The sequence below is a fragment of the Triturus cristatus genome, chromosome 10 (genome assembly GCF_964204655.1).
Source record: "Triturus cristatus chromosome 10, aTriCri1.1, whole genome shotgun sequence".
Taxonomy (NCBI): Eukaryota; Metazoa; Chordata; class Amphibia; order Caudata; family Salamandridae; genus Triturus; species Triturus cristatus.
In genome coordinates this window covers 1,006,022,753-1,006,048,991 of record NC_140593.1, presented here as the reverse complement: position 1 = coordinate 1,006,048,991, position 26,239 = coordinate 1,006,022,753, and the positions used below count along the sequence as shown (strand labels likewise).

The 26,239-nt window shown below is 42.1% G+C and overlaps 1 protein-coding gene across 1 annotated transcript in view; it reads left to right on the top strand.

Moving 5' to 3' along the window:
* CACNA1H (calcium voltage-gated channel subunit alpha1 H) overlaps positions 1–26,239 on the top strand; it is a 1,553,446-nt gene that overhangs the window by 1,335,286 nt on the left and 191,921 nt on the right. The window contains exons 25-26 of the mRNA XM_085629001.1: positions 272–464; positions 22,971–23,122. Of these exons, the coding sequence (XP_085485127.1) occupies positions 272–464; positions 22,971–23,122 (345 nt within the window). The remainder of the gene's footprint in view (positions 1–271; positions 465–22,970; positions 23,123–26,239) is intronic.

Genomic DNA, 26,239 nt, shown 5'->3' with positions numbered 1-26,239 from the left:
TCCACCTTATGGACAGATGCATACACAGGGATGGATTAAAAAAATACCCAGCTAAGGATATTTGTTTGACTTATTCTAATTTCTACAGAGGTACCATTTAGCGCCCTTTTATTTTTCATTTACTAAGGATCTGTCAGCCGAAGTGGCCCACACTCTTTCTGAAGCCCCTTCCATACTATCCGTCATAGGTTACATCTGAGTAATTCAACCAATACATTGTTCTACTCGTCTGTCCACACTGAGTGTCTCTTCTTTTTCTATCTACTTTCAGCCAGTGCGGAACCACAACCCTTGGATGCTCCTCTACTTTATCTCCTTCCTGCTCATCGTCAGCTTCTTCGTGCTCAACATGTTCGTAGGGGTGGTGGTAGAGAACTTCCATAAGTGCCGGCAGCACCAAGAGGCCGAGGAGGCCCGACGCCGGGAGGAGAAACGCCAGCGCCGACTGGAGAAAAAGCGCAGGAGTAAGGCGATGTACATGTCTGGTCGGTAGACTATGCTACAAAAAATCTTTCTGAGCCCTGCCTGCTTCCAAAATAAAGCCTGAGATGATAAAATTAGAGAAATATATCCCTGTATATATATTTATACGTACATAAATATATATACAAATTAAATATATATGTATGTAGAGTACAGCAGTAGCGTAATGCATTAGCGCTTTACAATCCCAACGCATGCCCCTGCATGCTAGGCCCATGCTGCATGTGGGCATGACTGCTAAAGTAGACTTAGAGACCAAGCTATAAACGAGAAAATGCCAACAAAAATACACTTGAAATAGATTTTTTGTGCAAGATATGATACCTACCAATTTCAAGATGACCCACACTTGTGTGAGCCGTGCTCTAATGAACATTCATTTTAACAAGATACTGCAAGTCGGTGAGTTTGAGCTCTTATTTCATTATTTTTTTCTTTTGCTTGACTGCTGCATGACAACAGTAAACTATAGATTTCTGTGTGCCTTCCCGGGGTGATGACGTGAAGCCACGGATTGCCATAAATTACCTCGAAATTTCAAATACTCACTGTCATCAATGGTGTGCTATGACCACCAATAAAGTAAAGTAATCAATGAGTTGGTGTCATCATCAAACTGATGCTGATAATAAAGCCAGATCATAAATTAACACATATTTGAAAAAAATAGATAATCAATAATACAGTTTCATGCAGTGAGCAGATGACAAGTGGCTGACACCATCAATTACCTAAAATATTTCACGATGTAATTTAATCAACAAGGTGACGTTGTCAGTATCATCAGCTGATGGCGTCAATGGACATGTTCAACAGGCAAGCAAGTGATGACATAATCAAATCTGTCATTAAATGCGGATACAGTCAATTTGGAAATCCTGTTTTTTTTAAGTTTAGGATGCAACTGTTGCAGGTACTATTAATGATCTCCTGCAAACAAAAGGTCCGAGGTTTACACATCATGGCACATGTTTTGACATTCACAGGAAACGTTTGACCTAGACTCACACACAAGACAAACACAACGAGAATAACATAAATTGTTGCCAAATATTTCCAGATAGATCCCATTATAATGTACCTTTAGTGCACTGCACCATTAAACAGCACATTTGAATTTAGAAGCCACGATAGGCTTGAAGATCCCATCATTTATTGGCATAACTTTTTGTAACTTTTTATTTTGAGAGAAACGAGTTGAATTTGTTATGGGTGCCTGGGTTTAGTTTCACCTTCTGAGAGCTTTTTCACACATGGCTTGGCCTCTGCAGAGCAGTTCGGTAATGTGAGCTGACACTGCCTTCAAAGTTAATGTGGCTCTGGAATAAGGAAGCACTTTTAGAAAACTGCATAAATCCTGAAAAAAAATCCCATCGTTGGAAGTCTATTCCCCTCTGAGAGCCGGGCGTCCTTTACCGTGAACGCGGCCAACCCCTACGCCCGCGCGGCGATGCTCAGAAATAAGGGTTTTCCAATCCAATCTACAACTGAGCAGCTCTGCCATTCGACCTCAGGAGCACAATTCAATGAATTTCAATTTTAAATTGCTGAATTTGTAAATCAGCTGACGGCATTAAAGTAGTTCTTCATATGGTTAAATCAGCGCCCTGGTGTGTGCAGCTTCTCGAATGCTTAACGGTGCAGCTTGGTGATTGAAATGGGACTGCAGTCATTGCAAATAAAAGGTGTTTTGTTTGTTTGGTTAGGGGGCAGATAGGTGAATTGCATTCATTTGGCTCTGGTGGAGAGCGAATTACTACTCAGTCAACTGGAGCAAGAAAGGTCTTGTCCCAATGAAGGACACCTCTGCATCATTTAGCGGAGAAGTCGCCGGCAGGGGCAGGACAACTCCAGGGAGACCATAGATTTGAGTCAACTTTGTCCTTTTCAGATTTAAGGGCCAAATACAGGAGCAAGGAGGTAGGTCTGAGATTTAATTTAGGAGAAGTAAACAAGACAACCTATTGGGAGCCAGTTACCATTCAGTCACATAGAGGGGCCTATTTACAAGCCCCTTGTGCCACCGGTATGCTACTTTTTCCCATATTAAAAGTGATGCACCGGCGGCGCAAGGGGCTTGTAAATAAGCCCCAGAGTTACGCAAAGTTTTGCAAACTCTTGCGGTGGTATTTGCTTTCCAGTGCTAAAGGTATTTTGCGCTAGAAAGGTGCCCTTTTCTCATTGCAAAGAAAGCTTTGCACTACTTTGCATCAAGTGAGCAGTACTGAGGTTCAACTTGGCAGATCAGCACAAGCGTCAATAGTTTTTGAGGCATTAATTTCTCTAAGCATTACACACATTGTATGTGTGCTGCACTATGCAGCACACACAGTGTGTGGAAGATTTAAGAATTTGTGTAGCATAGGATTTTGTATGGCTGCCAGGACAAATCGTATGCTAGACAGGACAACTACGCCTCTCACCGTGTTGCTAAGGTTGTGCATGGTGTTAGACAGCCTGTCTGTGCACCAGCACAGGGGTGCATAGTAGCAGCTGGGGATTTTGACAGACAGCGGTTAGGGAAAATTACTTATTTATTTAATTTTCCCTCATGGTTCTCTGTCGAATTGCCTTTCCCCCTCCCCCGCACAAAACCAGCCCCACCGCTCTTACCTGCACAGGCCACGGCTGGATAAAATATAAGGCTTCTTTGTGTCACCGACACATGAAAGGAATACCTGTTGTAAAATTCCCGGATGAAAATGTAAAGTAATCTCCTTTAAATGTGAAGGCCTTTCCATTTGGCAGAACTCGGCAGACTCAGAAAGATGCTTGCCTGTGTTGGTGGTAATGGTATCGTAATACATATGGTGTGTTTCTCTGGTGGTGTATTTTGTGTATACAGTTTGGTGTCTATTTGTGACATTTAGATTCCCAAAGGGGTTTCTTTTTAACAATTTGTAATGGATAGTTTTATGGAACCTCCCCAAAAAACTAATAGCATTGGGATTTCTGTTTAAAACCTATATATGTCTGACATTGATTTAACTCAGCCTGACCCTCACCTGGTGCCTAGTTAAAAGAGAACAAAGTAATCTTTAAAATAAACAAGCACAGCAGAATCAATGGGTCTTGATTTTAACAGCGAGAGCTGACCTATTGCCTTTGCCAATTTTTTTGGTTGTGGCATGTGATAGCACATGCATGCAGATCCATCATTATTCATACACATGGCAGAAGTATTGCCAAGGAATCAAAGTATCCAAGGTGGATGCCGTGTGAGTCTGTGTCATGACGTGTGTTGTGATGCATGCACACACATGCATTATGAGGTTCTGCTAGCCATTGTATTTCACTGTTTCGAAATGTTCAGAACTTTAGATTATTTTTTTTAAATGTGCAGAAACACATAATAACTGGTAACAGCTTACTGGAAGAAGGATGTTCATCTACACATATTCATCTCCATAGCCTGGCAGTTGGCTCCCCCATCTGTGCTAACGTCACTGATCTAGTGGTCTGCTTTTGTTACCGCATCATTTCCAGTGCACCCTCGCGCAACACATGCAGCAGAAGATGCAGATGGTGCCCGTGTGCCATGAAATTCAAGACAGGAAAAAATATACAGAAAGTGCCTTAGTAGCATCTTACAACTACAAGGCCCAATATAAAAAGAATAAATAATTTTAAAAAAACTGAGCAGGACGGGGAAAGGAGTGAGCCACTGGTTACACGGGTAGGGGTAGAGGTGTGTTTGAGGGATAAGAGGAACTGTCACTGGTGTAGAAACAGCATATTAGGAATAAAAACAAGTGTTTAAGTTCTCAACGTCTGTGATATGCCATGCACTGAAATCATGGCTGATGAACAACCCAGTCAGCCAATGAGTGGAGGTGAGCTGAACCACAGTAGCCAATGGCTGACTTGGGGTGTCCGAACAACTATAAATACATCTTTTTACTTACATGCGTGCCACTCAAGTGCATCAGTCAAAGCCTCTGTCTTATATGCATGGGATTGGTCAACCCAGACAATTGCCACTGACTGTGCTCTTTGGGTACGACTCAGGGTCCTAAAAAGGGCAAAGCTTTGCACTGTGGAAGTTGTGCATGTTACACATCATTCGTGGGGTGCAGCTATGTACTGTGTGCTCCACTCATGTAACACCAAGCACAGTTTGCAGCCTTTGGCTGTGGGCCCACTTTAATTCATGATTGTACCACTCAGGTATACAAAATGTGGCCTGTAACATTCGGTTGTGGGCCATTTTTACATCTCGCATCACAAAGCATGTAGCTGTAACAGTACATGGAGCATGGCCAGCAGTATCTATTGTAATAATCATGCCCTTCGACTTTGAGTTGCCTAAGCATTTCTTCTGGAAGGTTTGTTGAAGTTTGGTGTAGAGAAACTAACAATATAGTTCTTGTATGTGATACATCCCACTTGTATCAATGACTCTATAACAAGTCTATAAATTCTGCCTCCTATGATATTTTTGATATTTTTTCTACTTCAAACACCATGCCCTACACTTTGATTTTTTTTTTAGGATAAACAAAACTCTCTGAAGGAGTTTAAAGTTGGTTCCTGGGATGTTACAACCTTTGCCTCATTTGCCAATCTTTACCAAGTTCAGAATGATTCTGGAATGTTTGTTGTATATTGGTCAAGAGGAGCCAAAGATAAAGTCTCTGAAAAACTTTATGTTACAACTTTTTCCTCATTCTAATTGTCTCAAGAAGTGATATGGATTTGATTTATTTGGCATTCTAAGCCCCAATGTTATGCGATGGTAGTTCCTCTACTTAAAAAGTCACAGTTAGATCCTACTAATCCAGAAAAGTATCGACCCGTTTCACTGCTGCCACTGTTGGCTAAAATTACTGAGAAACATGTGAATCAACAGCTCTCTCTATTCATCGAGGCTAACGATCTTCTTCATAGAACACAGTCGGGATTTCTCCCATCCTATGGTACGGAATCGGCCCTGCTACTAGCCTCAGAATCGATTAGTTAAATCTTGGATGCAGAAGACACTGTTGTTCTTTTGATGCTAGATCTCAGTGCCGCATTCAACACCGTATTGAACAATCTGTGAAGATGTAATGTCGACGATATGGCCTTATGGTGGGTTGACTGGTTTTTACAGGGAGGCCCCTTCCAGGTGTGTCAAAAACCTTACTCCTCTAAAGTGTTTAATCTGTACCTCAGGGCTCCTCCCGTAGTCCAACCGTATTTAATATATACATGATCACCCTGGCTAAGATCATTGAAAGTCATGGTTTCACAGGGATCACTTATGCTGATGATACTCAGCTGAACGTCGCCCTCTCCAAGGATGCTGCAACCATGGCTACTTCGCTAAAGTTGTGTATGGAGGAGGTTGCCGGGTGGATGGAGCAAAATTGTTCAAAGTTGAATGCAGGAAAGACAGAGGTCTCGATTCTGGGTAAACAACCCAATATCTGGTCAACCTCTTGGTGGCCTCTACCTCTTGGCCCTTTACCCCGGTTTACAAATATGGTCAATTGGTTTGACCAGAAGCTGTTCTTTGACAGCCAAATTACAGTGTTGGCTGGGAAATGCTTCGGAATCCTCAAGACCCTGAATAAGATACTGGATTTGCTCCCAGAATCTGCAAAGAAAGCTATGGTCCAGGCCTTAATCATCTCAAGACTAGACTTCTTTAACATGCTATACCTGGGGGTGTCACAGAATTGTATAATGCGACTCCGAACTAGTGCAGAATGCGGCGGCTTGTCTCCTACTCAATATCCCTCCATGGGACTTGCTAAGCTACACTGGCTCCCTTTGAAGTAGAGGATCTATTCAAGGCGCTGTTCTACTGCTATAAAGCTTTGACAGTGGCCAACTGTACATACAGCCTTTCATTCAACCCTATACCCCACTAAGGAATCTCAGATCCTTGGAGTCAAAGAGGGTCTGCGTTTCGAAAGTTAGAGGAGTGCCTTGGGCGCAGCTCCTTTTGCTTTCCAGCTTCAAAACTGTGGAATTTACTGCCTCTTTCTGTCCGACATGCGCCTTCGGAACACCTTTGTTAAAAAAAAGAATCAAACTTATTTGTTTAGATAGAATTGAGCTGTTACTTTCTGCAAGTGTTTAGCACATAGGATCTCGGACCGCAGTGCTGGAACACTTTGTTCCACAGTAGCTAACTATGCGCTTTGTAAACTCCACTATCATTATTATCAGTAATATTATTATTATTCCTAATGATACAGTTTGATTCATCTTTTTGTTATGCTTCATCAGTCTATGTTGTTAGAGTGTGGTATGGTGGTGTCTGTCATACATTTCCTAACCTCATTTGGCCACAATGGAATTTGCAAACATGGCCTTGGCTCCAACTAACCCTAAATGGTAGATTTAAAAAAATGTCTCAGCCAATGAGAAGCCCAGTTTGGATTAAAGCTACAAAGCCTGATCTGTGTAAACTGGATTAACAGATCATATATGCTGACAATATCTATCTATCTATCTATCTATCTATCTATCTATCTATCTATCTATCTATCTATCTATCTATCTATCTATCTATCTATCTATCTATCTATCTATCTATCTATCTATCTATCTATCTATCTATCTATCTATCTATCTATCTATCTATCTATCTATCTATCTATCTATCTATCTATCTATCTATCTATCTATCTATCTATCTATCTATCTATCTATCTATCACTCTCCCCTCGTCTCAGACTTTCTTTTTTTGTATAGAAGATGATCTTTTGTGTGTACATAACTCTGCTAGCACAAATGTCATGATCCTTAAAGGCAAAGTCAAGATGAGCAGACATTTCTGCTCGACTATCGGAATTACTACTTTGTGCAATGAAGCAGATGTATGGTTTGTTAATGAGAATAAATCTCTATTCGGTGTGGGAGTGTTTTTGGGTGACAGTCTCGCAAAATGTAGGTAATCGCATATAGGCCTATTCACAGACGCCATTTGGGTTTACATAAAGTAGTATTACTTTAAATGCTCCAAAATGAAATTCACAAGCCTCTGGTCAGAGATATCTGCCTCCACCCCTCCTATATTTTTTGTACGGAAATCTAGGCCTTGGTTGCGGAGAAGTTCACACACATAAGTATAGGATTTAGAAGTAGATGTGGGAGAGACATATGGTAAGTGTTGTAAAAAGGGGGATAATTACTACAAAATTGGTGAAGTTACAGGGAATTGAAGAAGGAGTTTAGGGAGGTACATGCAAATACAAAACACATATCATCTTAAAGTTAACACAATTGATTTACTAACAAAACAAGCTCAAATATACTCCACGCCAGAGCAGCATTTTTGTAAGTCAAGCATCACACATGACCAACCATTGGTACAGCAATAGACTTCCATAAATATAAATGAAGGCAGGCAATATCACTAACACATAGGATATATATATATATATATATATATATATATATATATATATATAATATATTAAATTAAAGTAAATTATATAACATTTACATTATATAATATTTTCAATTAAACTATATTTAAATAATGTTACGTTTATTTTTTAAATATTTTTTAAATAAAAAAGAAATGGTCATCTTTTAATACACATATTGACATTTTAATAAAATATATTGTGTAAATTATACCTTTTCTTTTCATTCAAACCACAAATAAAATAATACATTACCTCCAAAATTGTGAGAAATTAAACACAAATAATGCTGTAAAGGGTAGAGAAGGAAAGTTGACATTTAAATAATTAAAAAATTTAAAAATACCATAAGTTAAAATGTAACATGTTACATTTTAGTGCAAGTGTGTGGTTCCTTGTTACTGTGGCACTTCTGGTGATTATGAGTTAAGTTAATGTGTTTTAATATTCTTTACTTTAAAAATAAATATTCTGTATTTCTTTTCATTTAAACCTAATTTTCTTAAAATTGCCTATTACGTTCTATAAGCAGAGACCCCCTTCAAAGTGGCACCAAGACAGACATCTTCAGTTGTCTGTTTACATCCCCACGTCCTGGATAGGCACAACTGAAATGTTTATATTTTACATAGCAGAAGATCATGAGAAATGCATAAATAGAAACAACACAGTATACAAGCTCAAAACTAGGTAACTGCTTCAATGCACCCTCCCTGCATGGGTTCGATGACCCATAGCTGAAGGAACTGGAGAACCAGCATGCCAGCGTCCTCTCCGAGCCAACCCCATACACCGCTTCAGCTGGAGAGACTAGACCATCAGGTCCGTCCCTTCACACCCAAAGATCCGTGTTCTACTCTCATGAAGAGAGCAGTGATACGAAAGGGAACAAGACTTAGGTTGTTAACCTGTAAATGTCAGATCATGCCGGCCGAAAGATTCTGCCAAGAAATGTAGGTGATTACATTGAATGTGTTTGCTGGCTTTTGCGTGTCACCAACTACCGTGTCCCTAGGTGGTGGTAGAAAAATAGAGGATGGTGTCACCCTCCCACCACAGATTCAGGGTTGTTATCCCCGCTGCTCGAACTGTCGTGTCCCCTTTACAACATGTCATATGTGGCCAAGCTGTGCCCTTCTGGGCCATGTCCCCATCACTGGAAGACATGAAGGATCATTTCAGCGGGCAGAAAAAGAACAAAGGCTCCAGCAACCCAATGGCCCAGATAGGGGAGGCAGGCGGAGAGGCATAACTCCTTCACACAGCAACGACCTTTGTCATCCCACTGCCATTTTGTGGGCTGCTTGGCCGAAGATTTGCCAATGAATGCCCCTTGAAGCACTTAATATTGTATGTAAGCACTAACCAAGTATAATTCCGGTTCCTGCTATCCAGGCGGCGTGCAAGTTAGTGAATCAATTGCTCAAGAACACACATAGTAAATTAAAACATTTTTACTTGCATGCATTAGATGTACAAATGTTCTTATTAAAGAGTGTTCACCTGTTCACATTTGACTATATGCACTGTGGTGTGCAGTGCTTGGTGTACGCACATTAGTTCCGGATGCCCTTTTTCTTAGGACATGGTTGCCTTATTTGCTATATTAGCATCCCCATAATCCACAGATTGAGGGGTCAGAGATGTGTCAGCTGCTTTTCAGTCCCTCACAACTGTCCTGAGCTGGTGATGGACATTTCTAGAGCTATCACAGAGCTGAGAAGTGTTGCATTTGTATCCAGCCTACTTTGCTGGACACTGTACCATCATGATCATGACCTACAAGGGCTTAGCCACGCATATTTTCACCACTCAGTGAGAGGTGGTAAAAGACAGAAATAATTTTCATTAGAACCCAATAGCTGATGTGAGCAACATCATCCATGTGGGTGGGGCTAGAGTCACCTGCTGACATCATCGGTCTCCTGATTTCGCTACCCACAAATGAATATATAGGGCAATAGGTCAGGGCAACAGTGCCACAGATAATCCTTCCCACAACAAGCTGTGTAAATTTTTTACATATTGCCAACAGCAAAATAACTACCATAGTGTGCAAAAAATGCGGTAGGGTGGAATCCCGTGCGCAGTGGAGGGAAAAGAGGCCGATCCCTTGCCTCACGATGCCTTATATTCTGCAGTCCCAGGTGGCGCCCCCAGATGACGTCACAGGGAACCCTCCTTTGTGGTCGGCATCGATGAAGGACTCCCACTTTGCTTGTGCCCGTGGAGCGACTAATGGCGCCCCTTTGCTATTTGCAGGGGCGCCTGGCCAAAAGTGGTGCAAAGCTTACTACACAAATTTCGTGTTGAGACAGAAATTTGCCAACCCCTAGCCCTCAATTCAAAGCATTATCCACTGCACCCTGCATCTTAAGGAGCACTGCAATTTATTTGTTTGCAGTGCTGGGCCCATCTCTGGCAAAATGCTCATTGCATGACCTCTGCTGGAAAGCTGGCTTTTCTTTAGGTCCTGTATCTTCTGCATTTCTAGAGTGTTTTAATCCAAAAAGCTTGAATGATGCTTGTTTCTGAGTCTTAGCTCGTGACTTTAGATATCCCTCACTCCCTAAACCTAACACACTGTGCGGGCTGGAAGCTGTGAAAATGCAGCCCATATTTCTAACAAAATGCAGAAATTGACTGGGAATTAAAAGAGCTACTATTTCGATATATTATGTCGGCTTCATGTTCACCAGGGGGCCCTTTCAAGTGATATCTTCTTTTTTTGCTATTTACCAAGGATTGCATAATTTATCATATTACTTTCACCTGAAGAGCATTTAACTACTGTTAGCTGTTCCATCCAACCCTTAGGATTTAATGAAGAGTGATCTCCCAGTCTGGGCTTTAAATCTGGCATTAAATCTCGCCCTCCGGCTGGCGCATAATTCTCACAGCATGAAATATTCAGAGGCCGGCTGAGTCAAGCAACCCTCTCTCTTTATACTGGTGCGTTAGACATGTAAGGCAAAGCCAAGGAAGAGATTTCATTTTAGATGTACAGTCGTAAATTGCAGGATTTTTCGCACATCTGTTTGCATTGCTTTATCTTTTTAAATTATTTTAAATAATATATTAGCGGTTCCCACCTGTAAAGCATTTTGTGCCTGGAGCACAGGGTCATTCATGTCTTCTCCAAAGTAATTTGGGCAATAAAACCTGTATCAGTAGCAGACAATCCAGAAGGATTAGTTACAATTGTGGCAACAAAAAAGAGAAGCACATGAGGTTTATGAGGAAGGAATATAAACAGATTGGTAAGCATGCTCTTGTGGCTTCAAAAACGGAAGCATGTGAGGATTGTGTGGAAGGCAGTGTCTAACAAGTGGCTGCCATTTTGTATTCATCTTTGCTGAACTGATGTTAAAGCAGTCAGTAGAATGTCATTTTGGTTAAAGGTCAGAGGGATTTGGGTTTAACCAAAACCCAAAAGGTGTTAATGAACCTAGGGTCATATGTATGAAGCCAAATTGCGCACGCGAATTTCAGCGTTTGCGATCGCAATTTTGGCAGTGTGCAATGTAGCACACAAATACCCACTCGCAAAATAAGGAATCGCAAAATTTGAGATTCCCTATTTTGCGAATGCATTTAAGGAATCCCAAATTGCGATTCCTTAAATGCAATGTAGGAAGCACCCAAGTTGTGCGATTTTGGCTTAAGGAATCGCAAATTACCACAGACTTCAGGTTGGTGGTAATTTGCGATTTGTTTGAAAAATTCACTTTTTTGCATTTTTCAAAGTGCCATGTGGTGCACATACATGCCCTTAGGCACACATGCTTATTTCAGGGGTGCAACAGGATGTCCTATTGACACCCTTGCAATCTTGAAATTGCATTCTCAATTTGCGATTCTCTAATTCGGAATCGTAAATTGAGAATGTCTTCCCATTCTAGCCCATAGGAATGAATGGGAAGGTATTCCTTATTTGTGAATCTCAATTTGCGATTTGCAAATAAGGAATTTGTAGGATTGGCAAAATATTTAGCAAATCCTACATACATTGCATTTTGCGATTTTCTAATTGCGATTCCCTAAAAATCGCAATATGAGACTCGCAAAACGCGTTTTTCATATATATGGCCCCTAGTTCTTCTGAAGATGCCATGAGATAGACTGCGACATCCAGCTCCCTAAATTCATATTTAATATCATTGGTAAACCATGAGGTCCATGGCAATGCTTACCAAACCTTCAAATGAACCCACACCACTGCGTAGGGCCTGCTCCCCCCACACGGCATTTTGAAATATATACATACAAAGTTCTGTGGTGCCCTGGCATCCTTCAGGGGCTTTTGAAAAAGGGGACAAACTCTGTTGGTAAATTTATAAAAAGCTTGGTGAGACGTCGGGACTGTCGCCTGGCATTTAGAAGGCTTTTGGGCTGAGACAAGTATCCTCACTACGGCCTAAAGTTCAGCCATTTGGCTGTAGAGTCTGCATGGAGGCAGGACAGGCTGTTGTTAGCAAGGCTACAGCCAAGGCCGCTGGAATTTTGCGATTTACCACATAATCCATTATCTGCTGCATAATTTGCAGATTTTCACACCAAAAAATGTTTCAAGCTCACACAAGTCAAAAGTGACTAAAAATGAGAGGACGTGTTGCCAAGCAATGGCTGGCCCTTCGGAAAGGTAGAGCGATCAGCTTTTAGTTACACACAGGTGTAGCTGTAGAGGGGGTGTTTGGGGTGTTACACTCCCCTAATAAATCTAATCTCTAGTAAATAGTTGAGTACAGGTGTTTTCAGTCGGGTATGGTGAGGATTTTACCTGGGATTTTTACCAGATGTGGCCAATGCAGGCAAGAGCTGTGGGTTGGGGGGGGGGGGATTTCAACAGATGACGAGGGAAAAATAATTATTTATTTAATATCCCCTCATCATTGTCTGGTGAAATCCCCGCCTCCCGGCCCCACCGATCTTACCTGCACGGGCCGTGGCTGATGTTTACATACACACAGAAACAATCACACAAACGCACGCAGACACACGCATGCAGACACACACACACACACACTGTCTCTTTTCTCTGTTTTGAAAGGTCTGAAAAAAGGTTGATTATTTTACAAAATATTATGTTTTAAGTACCCCTTACAATCTGTACTCCGCTTCCTTTCCACCGCTCCTTAAACTCCCCTTTTGCATTTCTTCTCTTATAATGTATGTTAACATGATATGCCAGCATGGTTGTCGGAAAACTTAAAGCTCACAGCCCTTAATCTTACTGACCAAGCTATGTCCCGGGTTACTTATTGCTGTATTTGGGTGCTAAACTGTTACTAGTGAGAGGAAACTTTCGCCCAAGAGGTGTTAACGTGTAAAAATTACAAAACAATGACATATGACTATCACAAAATCTTCCGCAATACAGTACATAATTTGCCTTTCTTGCTGTATAATTTAGTAAACCCTGCCGCATAATTTCGGTCCTCCCCTTTCCCATAATTCCAGTGGCGCTGGCTACACCCCACAGGCAGAACTCTGAGTTCAGTTTGGTTTACATGCGCATTCATATTTGGATTCAGTAATAAGCAGACACGATAGATCACAACGAACCCAGCAATGTTTTTGCAAAGGCTAAGTTGATTTTTCTGAAACAACATGTATTTCGATACCTAATTAAAAACGAACACGCAAACAAAACAACCTTGTTTTCCGGATCTGTCCGCGGAGCCAAGGCGCACTGACTCAGACTGATGACAAGGAGGTCAGAGACACCTCCCTGGCATCCCAGTGAACAGACAACTACCACACAAGTCACAAGTGATCTTCAAAGGGAGCAGTGTGCTCATTATTGCACTGGTGGAAAGGCAAAGATGCTTTTCGCCATGAGATCTTTGCCTTGAGTACAGCTCCTTTCTCCTGGGGGCTTGGGTTTATTAATAACAAAATCCCTAGGCCTGCAGTTAATAAATCCCCAGGCCTGCAGTTAGTAATATCTTCATTTAGGAGATGAAACGGGTAAGATCTTTATTTTGGTAGGCTCAGCACTTAAAGAAGGGTTTGCTTAATGTTACCAGGGCCAGACTGGCCATAGCGGGTACCGGACGTTTTCCCAGTGGGTCGGAAGGGTGGGGACCGATTTTGGACTGATGGGAGCTGTTTTTGTTACTGGGAGCCGGTTTTGCAGCAGTGCTGCAATATCAACCCCCTGTACCAAAAGCAGCAGCTGTGGTCATCCCCCCACCCCCCCCCCCCCGACCCCCCCACCCCCGAGCTGGTCCAGCTTAATTACTAGGGCTAGGTTGCGTTCTCAGTCCGGTCCTGCTGCTTAAAAGCAAGTTTACCTGGATATATGGTGCTTCATCAATGGGTAACTGCTGCCGTAAAACAGGCATGACCATTTGTGGTCACCCTGAAAGACCATCCATGTCTTCGAATGAAGAATAGCATACAGGGCCCTTAGGCAACCCTGCACTATTTTAAGCTTTATCTATGTCTCTATGTTCTATGCCAAAATCGTCTCCTCGATGGCCAATGGGGAGAGGATGTGGTCTGACGGCTAGATTGCTGACCTTGCCGACCTTGGAGCTGGGAAACCAAGGTTCGAGCCTCGGGGTCGCGTCCACATCCTGTGATTCTGGGCAAATAACTTAATCTCCTCGTGCCTACCAAAAAAATTAATGTGTCCTTGTGTAACGTAACTGGTGCTCATGTAAAGCGCTCCAATACCTTCGGGTTGAGTTTGCGGTATATAAATCTGCACACAAAAAGAAGCTTTCTAAATATTTCACTTATAGACTAGTGACAAAAGCAAAAAGAAGTTTCCGTTTAATCTCCCTATGCTTACGTTGTCTTCTGTTTAATTTGTAGCAGTGTGACATCACTGAAACCCTTAATCTGGTATCTGTAAAATGTGTTACCTGACACAGGCCTTTTAACGCAAGTCCCCCACTGCTGGTTACAATTCTTTTGGGGGACTAGGTATGTGCAATCAATCACTCACTCAGCTCTTCGGATGTGACAAACATCACTTGCAAAACCAGTGAAACAGTTCCACATTTTTAGGTATAGGATTCCATCTCTACAGGATATGACTTGTTTTAACATTTGGCAGTAGACATCTGGTTGCCCAAATCCAGCCAACTGCCATGTGATGGAGTTTTGGTCCCATGTGGCACGTAAACGGTACATTGGGGAGCGAGATTTGGCATTCCCTAGCCCCGAGATTTTCAGTCACTAGGAGGGCACCCGGCAAGATTTCTCCAATATGGGCTGTCACGACCATTCGGGGTCAGAAAGCTGCTGCTTGAGTGGAAAATCTACTGTGGCAGCTGAAAAATCAACTCGAGAGGCTGCGCCCCATGATAAAGCACTTAGTGCTGTCTGCGCTGATTTTTCAGCGTGGAACGAGCTCCCGGCGCTAAATCATAGCACAACGTGCCTGTTTGCAGAATTCTGCGTAAAATCTCGCATAGTTTTTTTGTAACTCAAAGGAATTCCACGGAGTAAAACACCGCGAGTTGCTCCCGGATCTATCATTTACCTTTTCCGTACCATTTGCCACCTACAGGTTTCGGAGAGAAGTGCAGCATTTATTCTACACGTGCTTCTTTCGGTTTGTGTACAGTCTGTGTAGAGATCTCATTGCAATAGGCACATGGTACCAGTGAAGAGTTTCACTTTTGCTATTTCAGTGCAACAAGTGCACTGGCACGGGGTGCCAGGGCCGTGAGAGGTCGACTGCTCCCCATTGATGGCTGTCTTTTACTGCCCAGCTCCTGGTCTGAGGACATTTTCTTTTCCCTTATATGCACCATGGCCAATTGTACTCTTGTTTCTCCACTGTACCAGCGATTAATGCTTGTGATTCAGAGATCGTGCCGCGGGCTCTGTACCCTCAGCGGGCATCAATGAGAAGCGTACATTCGCTATTATCACTAATAGTTTCTCAAGAGGATCATAATTACCTACTCTCTGGGCAAAGCCAATGAACAGAAACATTGTGGGGATCTTTGCAGACGCTGGGGTTTAAAAACTTGTGTCACTGGGACAAGCGCATACCCACTGCAGTATTGTCTGGGACCACCTCCTGTGACCTTTCACACCTAGCGGGGGTCGTGCTTCCGGGGTCAGATAGCTGCCTTGGCATTTGCTCATGTTTGGATAAATGTCAGTGTGAGGGGACAGAGAATAATTAGTCTCTGCTTAGAGTGGGAATATCAAAGCTGTGTTATTATTAATACATAAAGTGCCACTTCACTTCACAAGCAGCACCAAAAGTATAAACATTACAAAAAATAACTTAATTAGAGAATCCAAACTTTGGTATGATATTAAAGTCTATTAGGCAAATAAACACTCCTCTCAAAAATTGTTTATCAAACAAACTCATTAAGGTCAGCCCTACCGCTGACTGAGACATAATCCTACAGCAGTGGTGTAGAAAGGGAATCACAGTGTCTAATGCAAGCAATGAAAAAAAAATACTCTGCCTTCCATCTGAGTAATGTAAGAGAACCATGAGCAGTGGGCCCCTCACCCTCCTGGGCCTGGTGCTTCTGCACCTGCTGCACAAATGTTATCTATACCCTCCAGTCTATAATCCCTTACACAATGTTTACTCATGCAGTACATTCCTTTGACCAACGTAGTGCTGCACCGTCGTCGTAATTTGTGACAACACTTATACATATATAAAAAATGCTACAAAATGACAGAACATAAAAATATATGGCTTACATTATGGCGGGGCAAACGCTCAAAGGTGTTTGCTACATTAAATTGAACTTAATTGCGCAATCACCTCCATTTACAGCTGTAAACTCACATTTGTTATTCAGAAAATGAAAACTGATGTTTGTCAACATGTATGTTCATATGTAATATTACATGAGTGTGGTCTAGTATTACCTATGAACATGTCTGCTCCAAGGACTATTTTTTAGGCATTCCGGGATGGAGATACCACCTGTAGTAGAGTAACGCACCCAAAGGTTCAAGTTTGTTGTATTATATATAGTATGTCAGGCACATTTATAGACAAGTTCAATGATTTACTCTTATCCAGCCGTGGCCCGTTGAGGTAAGAGCGGTGGGGCTGGGTGGGGGGGATTTCAACTAACGATGATGAGGGAAAATGTATTATTTTTTTTAATTTACTTTGTTGTCGTCTGTCAAAATCCCCCCACCCCACCCGGCTCCAGTGCCTCACCGCTCTTACCTGCAAGGGTTGGGGCTGCTAAAGGCAGGAGTAATCCAGGATAGGAAGAGAAGACGTAGAACAAATAATAAACAAAATTAAAGTTGGAAATGTACTTTTGAAAATATTTTTCTATGTGTAAATTTATACTGTCATATTTAGTCATGCAAATCTGCATTTAAATGACTAACTTTTAATTCACATATAATTCCATAAGTGCTCTTGGTAAACTATGACTGCCATAGCTTGCCAGGAGTACTTCCAGAATTATTACTAAATTTGTATAAAAATCAGACACTTAGGCCCCCATTAGGATGGCCCGACCGTGGCGATCCGCCCGCCATATGGCCCCGTATCACCCCCACCAAATTAGAATGGCAAGGGGCACCGCAGCAGACGGAAACACCGTCCGCCAGTTTTCCGCCGGTCGGATTCCCGACCAGGTGGAAAAGGCCTTTGATATAGTGGTGGTGCCTTGCAGGCACTGCCATTCATATTAGTTTGGGAGATTTACAATGCCTTTCTATGGTGGCGACTCCGCCATGGAAACGCATGCGGATTTCGCTTCGAGGGCCCGTTGCGGGCCACTGGGGGGGTGGGGGCCTGTACTTGGGGATCATTGGCATGGACAAGGTGGCAGGCACACCGCGCGGTGCCTGTCACGTTGTGCATGCCAGTGCACAACATGCATTATTGACATTGCGGCGTGTGCTACTTAGAGCTTAATGATCGCCATGGTGGGACCGCTGCACCTCTTGCGGGCGGTTCCGTTTGCCGTGGCGGTCTGCCCGCCATCGTAATGGACCACAAACTACGTGCAGGTGTAATTCAGCCAAATTTAAAACTTTTCTGAAAATCTAGCTCATAATGCTGAAAGTTCAAAGTTAGTTAATGTTAGAGAGTGCAAATGAAGAAGACTAGGATGTAAGGTTTTCTGTAGTCTTCCATTCAAAAGAAGAGAACTATTGTATGCATTTTCAAAGATATTTTAACACATTCTGTCTCCTCTTGGTGCAGGGTATTTTCGGTTAACATTTTCCATTCTTGAAGTTTTATGGCAGTGTTGGGAATAGATAGATATTTCAGATCTTTTTGTTTTTACATTTTCGGTATTTTCTTCTTAAACATGTTTTCAGATACTTAACAAAGATTTAGATCAGATTCCATGACCAAAGCTGAAAGCTCCCGAGTCGCTTCCTCTGGCAGACATTTTAATTAATCAGTTAATTTCAGCCACGGCCCGTGCAGGTGAGAGCGGTGGGGTGGTGGGGCCGGGTGGGGGGATTTCAACTGACGATAACGAGGGAAATTTAATTGTTTATTTAATTTTCCCTCGTTGTTGTCTGTCAAAATCTCCCCCCCCCCCCAACCCGGCCCCACTTCCACACCGCTCTTACCTGCCAAGCCGCTGATTATATTAAGGGCAAAGAACCAATCCGAGTTCCTGATTTCTGTGGTTCCTAGTTACATGGACCTTTGAGGTGTGAGATTTTGTGGCTGTGCCTCAATGCCTTGGATCCACCTAGTGGCAGCGTGAGCTACTGCCAGGTCTTTACTCTTGATCCAATCTGCATCTTTGTCCCTGCTGACGGCCACTTGCCAGATAATTGAATAAGGCGTTGTGGTTCTGGATATTCCTTTAAATGTCTCCTTCTAAGTGAGTGGCATGGTTACCTGGACCTCTGCATTGTGCATTGGAATGGCTGCACCATTGTGTCCTGCATCTACCTATGTGCAGTAATGAAGCGCTTATTATTGATCCATTCTGCATCCCCGTTCCTGCTGGATGATTAATCACCTGGCATTTCATTTAAAAAGTGCTTTGGCACTGGATGTTCTTTTAACTTCTCTTGATTCCAAAAGAACCTGGATACCCAGACTCTGTGATGCGAACAAGTTTTGCTGCTTGGCTAGAGGGGAGTGCAGCAAATATGGCTCTGCATTCATAATCCAGCTCACATCCCTGTTATTGCAAGATGTCCAAATAAAAGGTAACTATTGTTGTGATGCTAATGTGGTGCACCAGTGGCACGAAGACAGTGCATTTGAAACTGGATACAACTATTACAACGCAGGCATTTCAGCGTAGTGACCTTACCGCGACGTTACCAAGAGTTCCTTTACAATGCAAGTCATTACAACGACTTGCTTTAGGGAATGCTGTGTTGGACTGGTGTTGGATTTCAAGTCCAACACCTTCCATACTGATACACCGACTGGAGTTGGAATAGTAATTCAAACTATTCCAAAGTTCATCGCTTCCCTAAAGCAGGTCGTTGTAATGACTCGCGTTGTAATGGAACTCATGATAACGACACAGCTGTGGTATTTACTGCGTTGTTAAGCCAAGCATTGTTTTGGCATGCGTGGTATCAGATGCTGCTCATTTGAAACTCACCAAACATGTTGCCATTGTGCTGCTTGGGCTGTTGACATTTGATAGTGGAAAGCGTATGCTGTGCCACAAGACATTCTGAGACTGAAGACCTCTAGTACTAACATCTGGCTAATGACTTGGTTCTGTTGATTCCCTAAGCTGGAACAAATGGCATGGCTAATGTGGAAAACTTAAATGGAGGACCACATAAATGTGTGTGCTAGGTTGATTTTGAAAATCATAGTTTTGAAGAATAGAGGAGAGCGACAGAGTTGCGAGGCAGTTAAAATGTACACTTGTATGTCCTAAGGATATAAAAATTCCCATTTTAAAATTGCAACCTCATCAAAATTGTGTGATTTCCTGGTCCAGGGTATCTGCTGATGTACCCGATTATTCGGTTGCTAAAAGAAGGTGCACCAAGGTTGTTTCCAACCATTCCTAGGCCACTTATGTTAAGGAATTCTTGAAATATTACCAGCAGACATGTTAGCTATTAATAAATATTTACAAGAAAGATTTTGGTGTCTATCCTTTTGGTATTATTTTTAATGTTTTGATTTCTTTCGTTGTTTTTATGTATTTTAACATAGACTCTACTCTCGCAAGCAAAGTAAACGCAACGTACGCGAGTTGTAAGTGAAATTTACATCAGAAGACAGCAGAGTGCAACCTCGGGCGTTACTACAATTCCTGCCTATTTTTATAAGTCTCTCCGAATATATCAGAGAAGGACAAAGATAGAATAACTTTGGGAGCAGGTAGATAAAAAACAGAGGTCAATTCACAAAGGTCCACAGAAGTGGAAGCGTGTTACATAATTTGTAAATTATGCCTAGATGAGTTACACTTTGGCTAAGTCAGATACTTTTCTTTGGTTCCTGTGTTTAAATCACACATAATTCAAGATACTGAAGGAAATGTATATCAGTCACAGAAGGAATATGCATTTTGGCCAAGTGCAGAATGCAGCACACATAGAAAGAGGAAAAAACAAGGACAAGTAAAGATATTTCTCCTCGTTACACCTCACCTCAGGAGGCATAAGGACTTGATGCTTCCCCAGGTTTACATGACTTTGTAAATCTGGGGCAGCATCAAATTCCATGAGTATTGCATGTGAAAACCCAGTGCAATACCCATGGAACGCCTCTCGGGCGCAGAGTAAGGCGATGCAGCGATTTGTGCTGCGTTACCTTACTCAATATTTATGAGACCAATCAAAACCATGCAAGGTGACTTTGCGTGGCTTCATAAATCTTTTTGAGAGCCCTGCGTCACGCATGTCACATTTACGTGTTGCAAAAGTGACGCAGGGTTCTCATAAATAAGCCCCTGAGTGTTGCTCCTCACCCATACCAGATCATCTTTAAAACCACCACAAGAGTTATTTTTTTGCTGCGGTTCGACTTCACAGCAGACATTATCAGGTTGATTTTGTTTTATATTCTGTGTCCTACATGTTGCATGAAATACCAGGTCTTGGCACATCAAAACAGCATTTAGTGCTGTGGAGGGGGTGGGCTGCTGGAAATCTCTACCACGGTCTGCTGTGCATTTGCTTCAGTTCTGAGTCCAATGGAAAGCAAATTAGGCCTCTGCAAGTGTTTTCCTTTACATTTGGACACTTCCATTTTCTTTTTTAAATTGGTTCAGAGTTTCTTACTTGAAATGTATTTGGAAAGTAAGCCATACCAGTTTCAATGATTGAAAATACTGAATCCAATATACAGTTTTGAGACACCTTAATATATAGGTTTGCTTTGCCTCTAGCATTTAGATTTTTTTTCTTTACTTTTTTTAAACGTTTTAAAAACAAGCATTGGCAAAGTCAGTTGCTTACATGCGAAACCTCAGTACTTGACCAAAGCCGGTTTTCTTTCTTTGAGGGTTATAGTGTTCATGCTTCTCCTCATTTGTTAATTTATTCATGGAGTGTGCCCAAGAACTTCCATGGAGTAACAGTGAACTGAGCACAACAGCAAGTAACGGCACGCAAATGGGTAATTTCCAGCTGTGCAATATTTGGATATCGTATACATTATCACACAGCATATAGCTTAAGGTCTAAAACAGAATATATTTGGATTATCTTGACATTAAATCAAAACCCTGTAAAAATAAAGTGTTAGGCAAGAGACTATGATGAATGGTTTACAACTGGGGCTTCAGGCAAGGGTGTATTGTTACAATGGCCAGAGTTACTTAAACTTCTTTCTCAAGTCAGACCTGTGGGTTTTATACATCTGTTTTGTTGGCCAGTTATAAAGTGCTGTGCTTTAAGTTCCTATCTTTATTTCACAGTAAGTGAAATGTTTAGTGCTGTTAGATAACAGGCTTTCACAGCTGAACGCGAGGAAATATTTCAGAACATCTGTGTTGCCTTTTTCTTGTCAGCAAGGCAAAGGGCAAAATGCCATATTTGAGTTTTCATTCCAGTGTTCCTTGTTTAAGGACTATAGAACGTCGAAAATGAGCTCACTCCTGAAATATTTTACAGAAAGTGTCTTAAAAATGTCCACCTTTCCTGTTTTTTTGGGAGCCAGAAAATGCATTGAAAGACCCACTTAAAAACTAGCAAAATATGTTAGTTAGATAGCAAATAAATGCCTCACTAGCTGCACTCTACGGTAGAAATATAGCGCATTGAAAGATAAACTTTGCAGCAGAAAGACACAAAAATTATTAAAAACAGAATTAAATTAGACAAAGTTTGAGACTAAGTTGAAATGAAAGGAAACTGTACACATAGGAATGACAAAAAGTATTTATAGCATTCAAGAAAAATCTTGAAAAACGTTCTTTACAAAATATAGTTTTGGTGACATTTCCCTTATTCGCTAGTAACCTGGAAATATACAATGCAAACTATTTGCATAACTATACATACAGCTTAAGACAAACACATGTGTATACAAAACCTCAGCTCCCATACACACTCCGTTGTCCATGTTCTTCACCAGTCATTTGACATAAGTTCACCCAATCTACCATAAAATGACATAACATGACTTAACATTGCGTAACATAACATAACACAACATAACATTCAGACTGCCTCAATTTAGGCATCTTGGGTGGGAGAAATAGGATGGATAAGTTTGGAGACCTTTACCTGAAACAATAACCAGCTCCTATGCGCTATTGATACTGGGCCGCAATATTTAACAAAAAGAGTTCCACCATAATAGAATGTAACATAACCACGCCTTTCTGCTTATAACTTTATTAGTATAACAGTATCTTAAATAATGTTCCCCACCTTTTATATAAACAGGCAAAAACAGGCAGGGCATGATTCGGTATACATGTGGCATTTCAGATGCAATATTTTGTGTTTGCCAGTTGCAGATTGCCTAAGGGGGCACTTTTAACTCTTCCCAGTAGTTTTGAACAGGCTGCTGGAGCGTGGTGGTCCCATTGATTGTTTTGTGTCTGTCTGTCTGCTTGTCTCCTTTTCTCTCTAGATCCTGGGAGCAGTCCTGAAGGAAGCCTTGTGTGGTCTCCCTGCAGATACTGATACAGTATATTCTATCCCCATGATCTGGCTGGTCCATGGCACAGTGTGTTAACTGATCCGTGTGTGCTTTCTCCCCAGAGGCCCAGCGAAGGCCGTACTACGCCGACTACTCCCCTGTCCGGAGGTATATCCATACGCTCTGTACAAGCCACTACTTGGACCTGTTCATCACATTCATCATTGGCATCAATGTCATTACCATGTCCATGGAGCACTACAACCAACCTGAGGTAAGGGCTATGGCGGCTGATGCCCTCCCGATGCCACCGCTGGCAGGGTCTGGAGAGAGTGTAGTTCTCTTATCTCACTGTTTTGTCTGCAATATCTGTTGCTTTGTTTTCCTAAACAATGAGGGTTTCTTTTCTCTGTGTTCCATCCAGGCTGATGGATTCCACCAATGTATTATACTAAGAAACACACACAAACACACTGACACCTTATTTTATCAAAGCTGGACACAAGGGACTGCAGATGTCTTCGAAGCAAAGGTGTAATTCTTGAGTTTCCCGTCTCTCATAGCATATGGGGGCTAATTTCTGCCGATGGTTGCAGCTGGTGGGCACCATGGCTCATTTTTTGGGATTTAGACTTACTGTTCATCATTAGACTTTGATCCAAAGCAAGATAGAGAGAGGTAGAGAAAGGGAGGAGAAGAAAGATAGGAAGATTAACAAAGGGAGAAAGAGAGTTGAAAAAGATTCTGCATGAGTGAGATAAAGAGACATGAGATGTAGGATGGTGGAAGAAAGAGGCTTGAGGTGGAATCAAATCTAGGCAGCCTTGGTATTCGGCAACCTTGCCAATTGGCAGCGCCAGCGAGAAAATCATATGAAAAACTTTATTTTCTAAAACAATATACATTGATGGCATACAAAGTATATCCAAAAGACGAGCCTCAAACATGGCCAAATACATCTGTGATTGTCAAGCACCTCCGTTGAGCGATGCAACTGAGGCTTATGCATGGAGAGAGACTTGCCTTCAGATTATCACTTTATTGCGATATTTCAGAAGTAAACAAAAGGGAATCTAGGCATAACTTCTGCTCCTGTATATTTTGAGGTGATATCTCTGCTGGGACTGTGGGGTGTAGACATTATCATGGACAGTGTACGTTATTTGTTGAGCATAAAAAAATAAGTTTCCGGTCCTTTTCTTTTGAAAGTTATCAAGTATATCTGGTAATATTCTTTTAGTAAATAATTTCTCATTTGCTTTAAGTTCTTCCAAAATAAATCTGAAATCATCATACACATGATATTTGCAAAACTACCTGTAATCCTTTAAATGCAGTCATGGATGATACCTCTGCAGTGATGGGTCTGATGGCGCAGTTGATCCATGCATCCGTTCAAGGAGTCTCTTTGGCTTCATGGTCCCAGGTTTGAATCCCAGGAGGTCCACTGGGCCTTTCAAGAGTGATAAATTCAGCGCTGTTGAGTTGGGTGCTGATAAGCATCTTTTATTTAGTGCCAAGAAGCCCCAGTGATAGAAAGTGAGCTTTACAGGTATACATCTCAATGGTGGATGGACCAGCACTCATGGACTACCACTGTAAGTGAATAGGCTGTTTCCCACATTAAAATCTATCTACATTGTTTAGGAAGATGGGAGAAGAAATGACTGCCTCACTTCCTAATCACTAACAAGGTAAAAAACCCTTCCCAGGCCTGACAACTTCTAAAAACATTGGCACCTCGTGAGAGCTCTGAGAGGGGGATCTGGTGAGTGGCCGGGGCATTGAGCTTGTTTCTCTGTAACCACTTGTGGTGGGACCTCTATGGGGCAGGACCACAAAGTGGGGTGTAGTTGTGTACCAAATACTAACTGAGAGAAACGTTTGCCCAAACCCCCCCCATACAAAAAAATCTTTTGATGATGCAACTGATGCTCTGGATTTGTTGCAAACACCCATGGTGGACAGCAGTTGTGTAGATCCCTCAGTGCAGCAGCTTCTAACTCCTCTTCTCTGTCACCAAACAATATCGGCTCTTCGCCGGATGACCATATGAAGGGAGTGGATATTGTGGCACATAAGTTGACAAATGTGTCTCCCCTTTGCAATGGTAAACTCTACATCGTACATTAGTCAGCAAGACAACCAAGCACTTGTTTATTATAAACATGCACTCTGCTGTCTTCATTGTGTGACTTGTAGCAATGACTACATGTCAATTTAGCCAGTAGCCCTGAATAGACTGCCCATAGGCATAAGCGCCAAGACGGGTGCAATGAAGGGTCCGCTGCTGTAGACAAGTGAACAATGTAAGGATGGTTCTTAGGGCTAATTGGCGGTAGGGGCATTTGAGCAGTTTCCCTTTCTCTTTTCAACTTCAGCCTGTTCTCATACGCCAAGTAGATCTTAGAATATTCGCCTGCTCCTTCCATTTCACAGATCAAATATTACTGAGCGCTTTTACTTGGTTTGTACGCACAAACCCAGGGACCCGCACAAGGCGCGGAGATTATTGCCTATGGTGGGGAGGTGGCTTTCTTTTCATCAGTATGTCGCATCACGGCCCAACCTTCAAGCTATCCTCAAGGGCAGATTGCTGAGCATATGTTAACATCAGGTGATGCTGGGATAACCTGGGCTGACAGGTTAGCCAAGGCACAGGAATGTGAAATAAGCACTGCAGAGGTAACAGATGGGCAGGAGGATGGTAGGTGATGGGCGGGAGCAGGGATGCAAAGCTCCGCTCACCGCTGTCTGCCTTGGAGCCCAAGTGAAAAGCCATGTAAGTGTGAGTCCTATGCCTGCCAGGTAAACACATTTATAATTGTGTATCAGTCAGTGGTGTAATTCACAATCCCCTCCCCCAAACACACAGAATGTGCAGAGGGGACCCTGAGCTTCCAATATGTTACAGCTATAAATTTGCCTTGGTCTGAATAGGTGCCCTCTGATGGGTTGGGGGGGTCGCTGTAGGGTTGGAGGCCCCCCGTGCCATGCCACTGATATCAGTCCAATGCATGCTATGACGAGCTGCATTTTAAAGTCACAACGAGCAAGAAAATGCTGTGGTGCTCATAAACACAAATTATTTTAGAGCAATCCTGCCCTTCAAAGACTGAAGTACTCAAGGCAGAAAAAGCAGATTTAACTGGATATTATTAGAGACAGACTTTACTTCAAAGTCAGTGACCTCAGAGAACTAGATTTAAAGCTACTGGTGGAAATTCGGTGACGTCGACAACTATACAATTAAGAAATATAGCGAGTGCTACAAATTCAGGAACCTCAGGGAACTCATCTTTAGAAACAGCGAGTGCTAAGTGCTTGCATATTAATAACAAATTGCAATGTTAGTGACACTCACCGACCTACATTGCAAATGGATTACAAG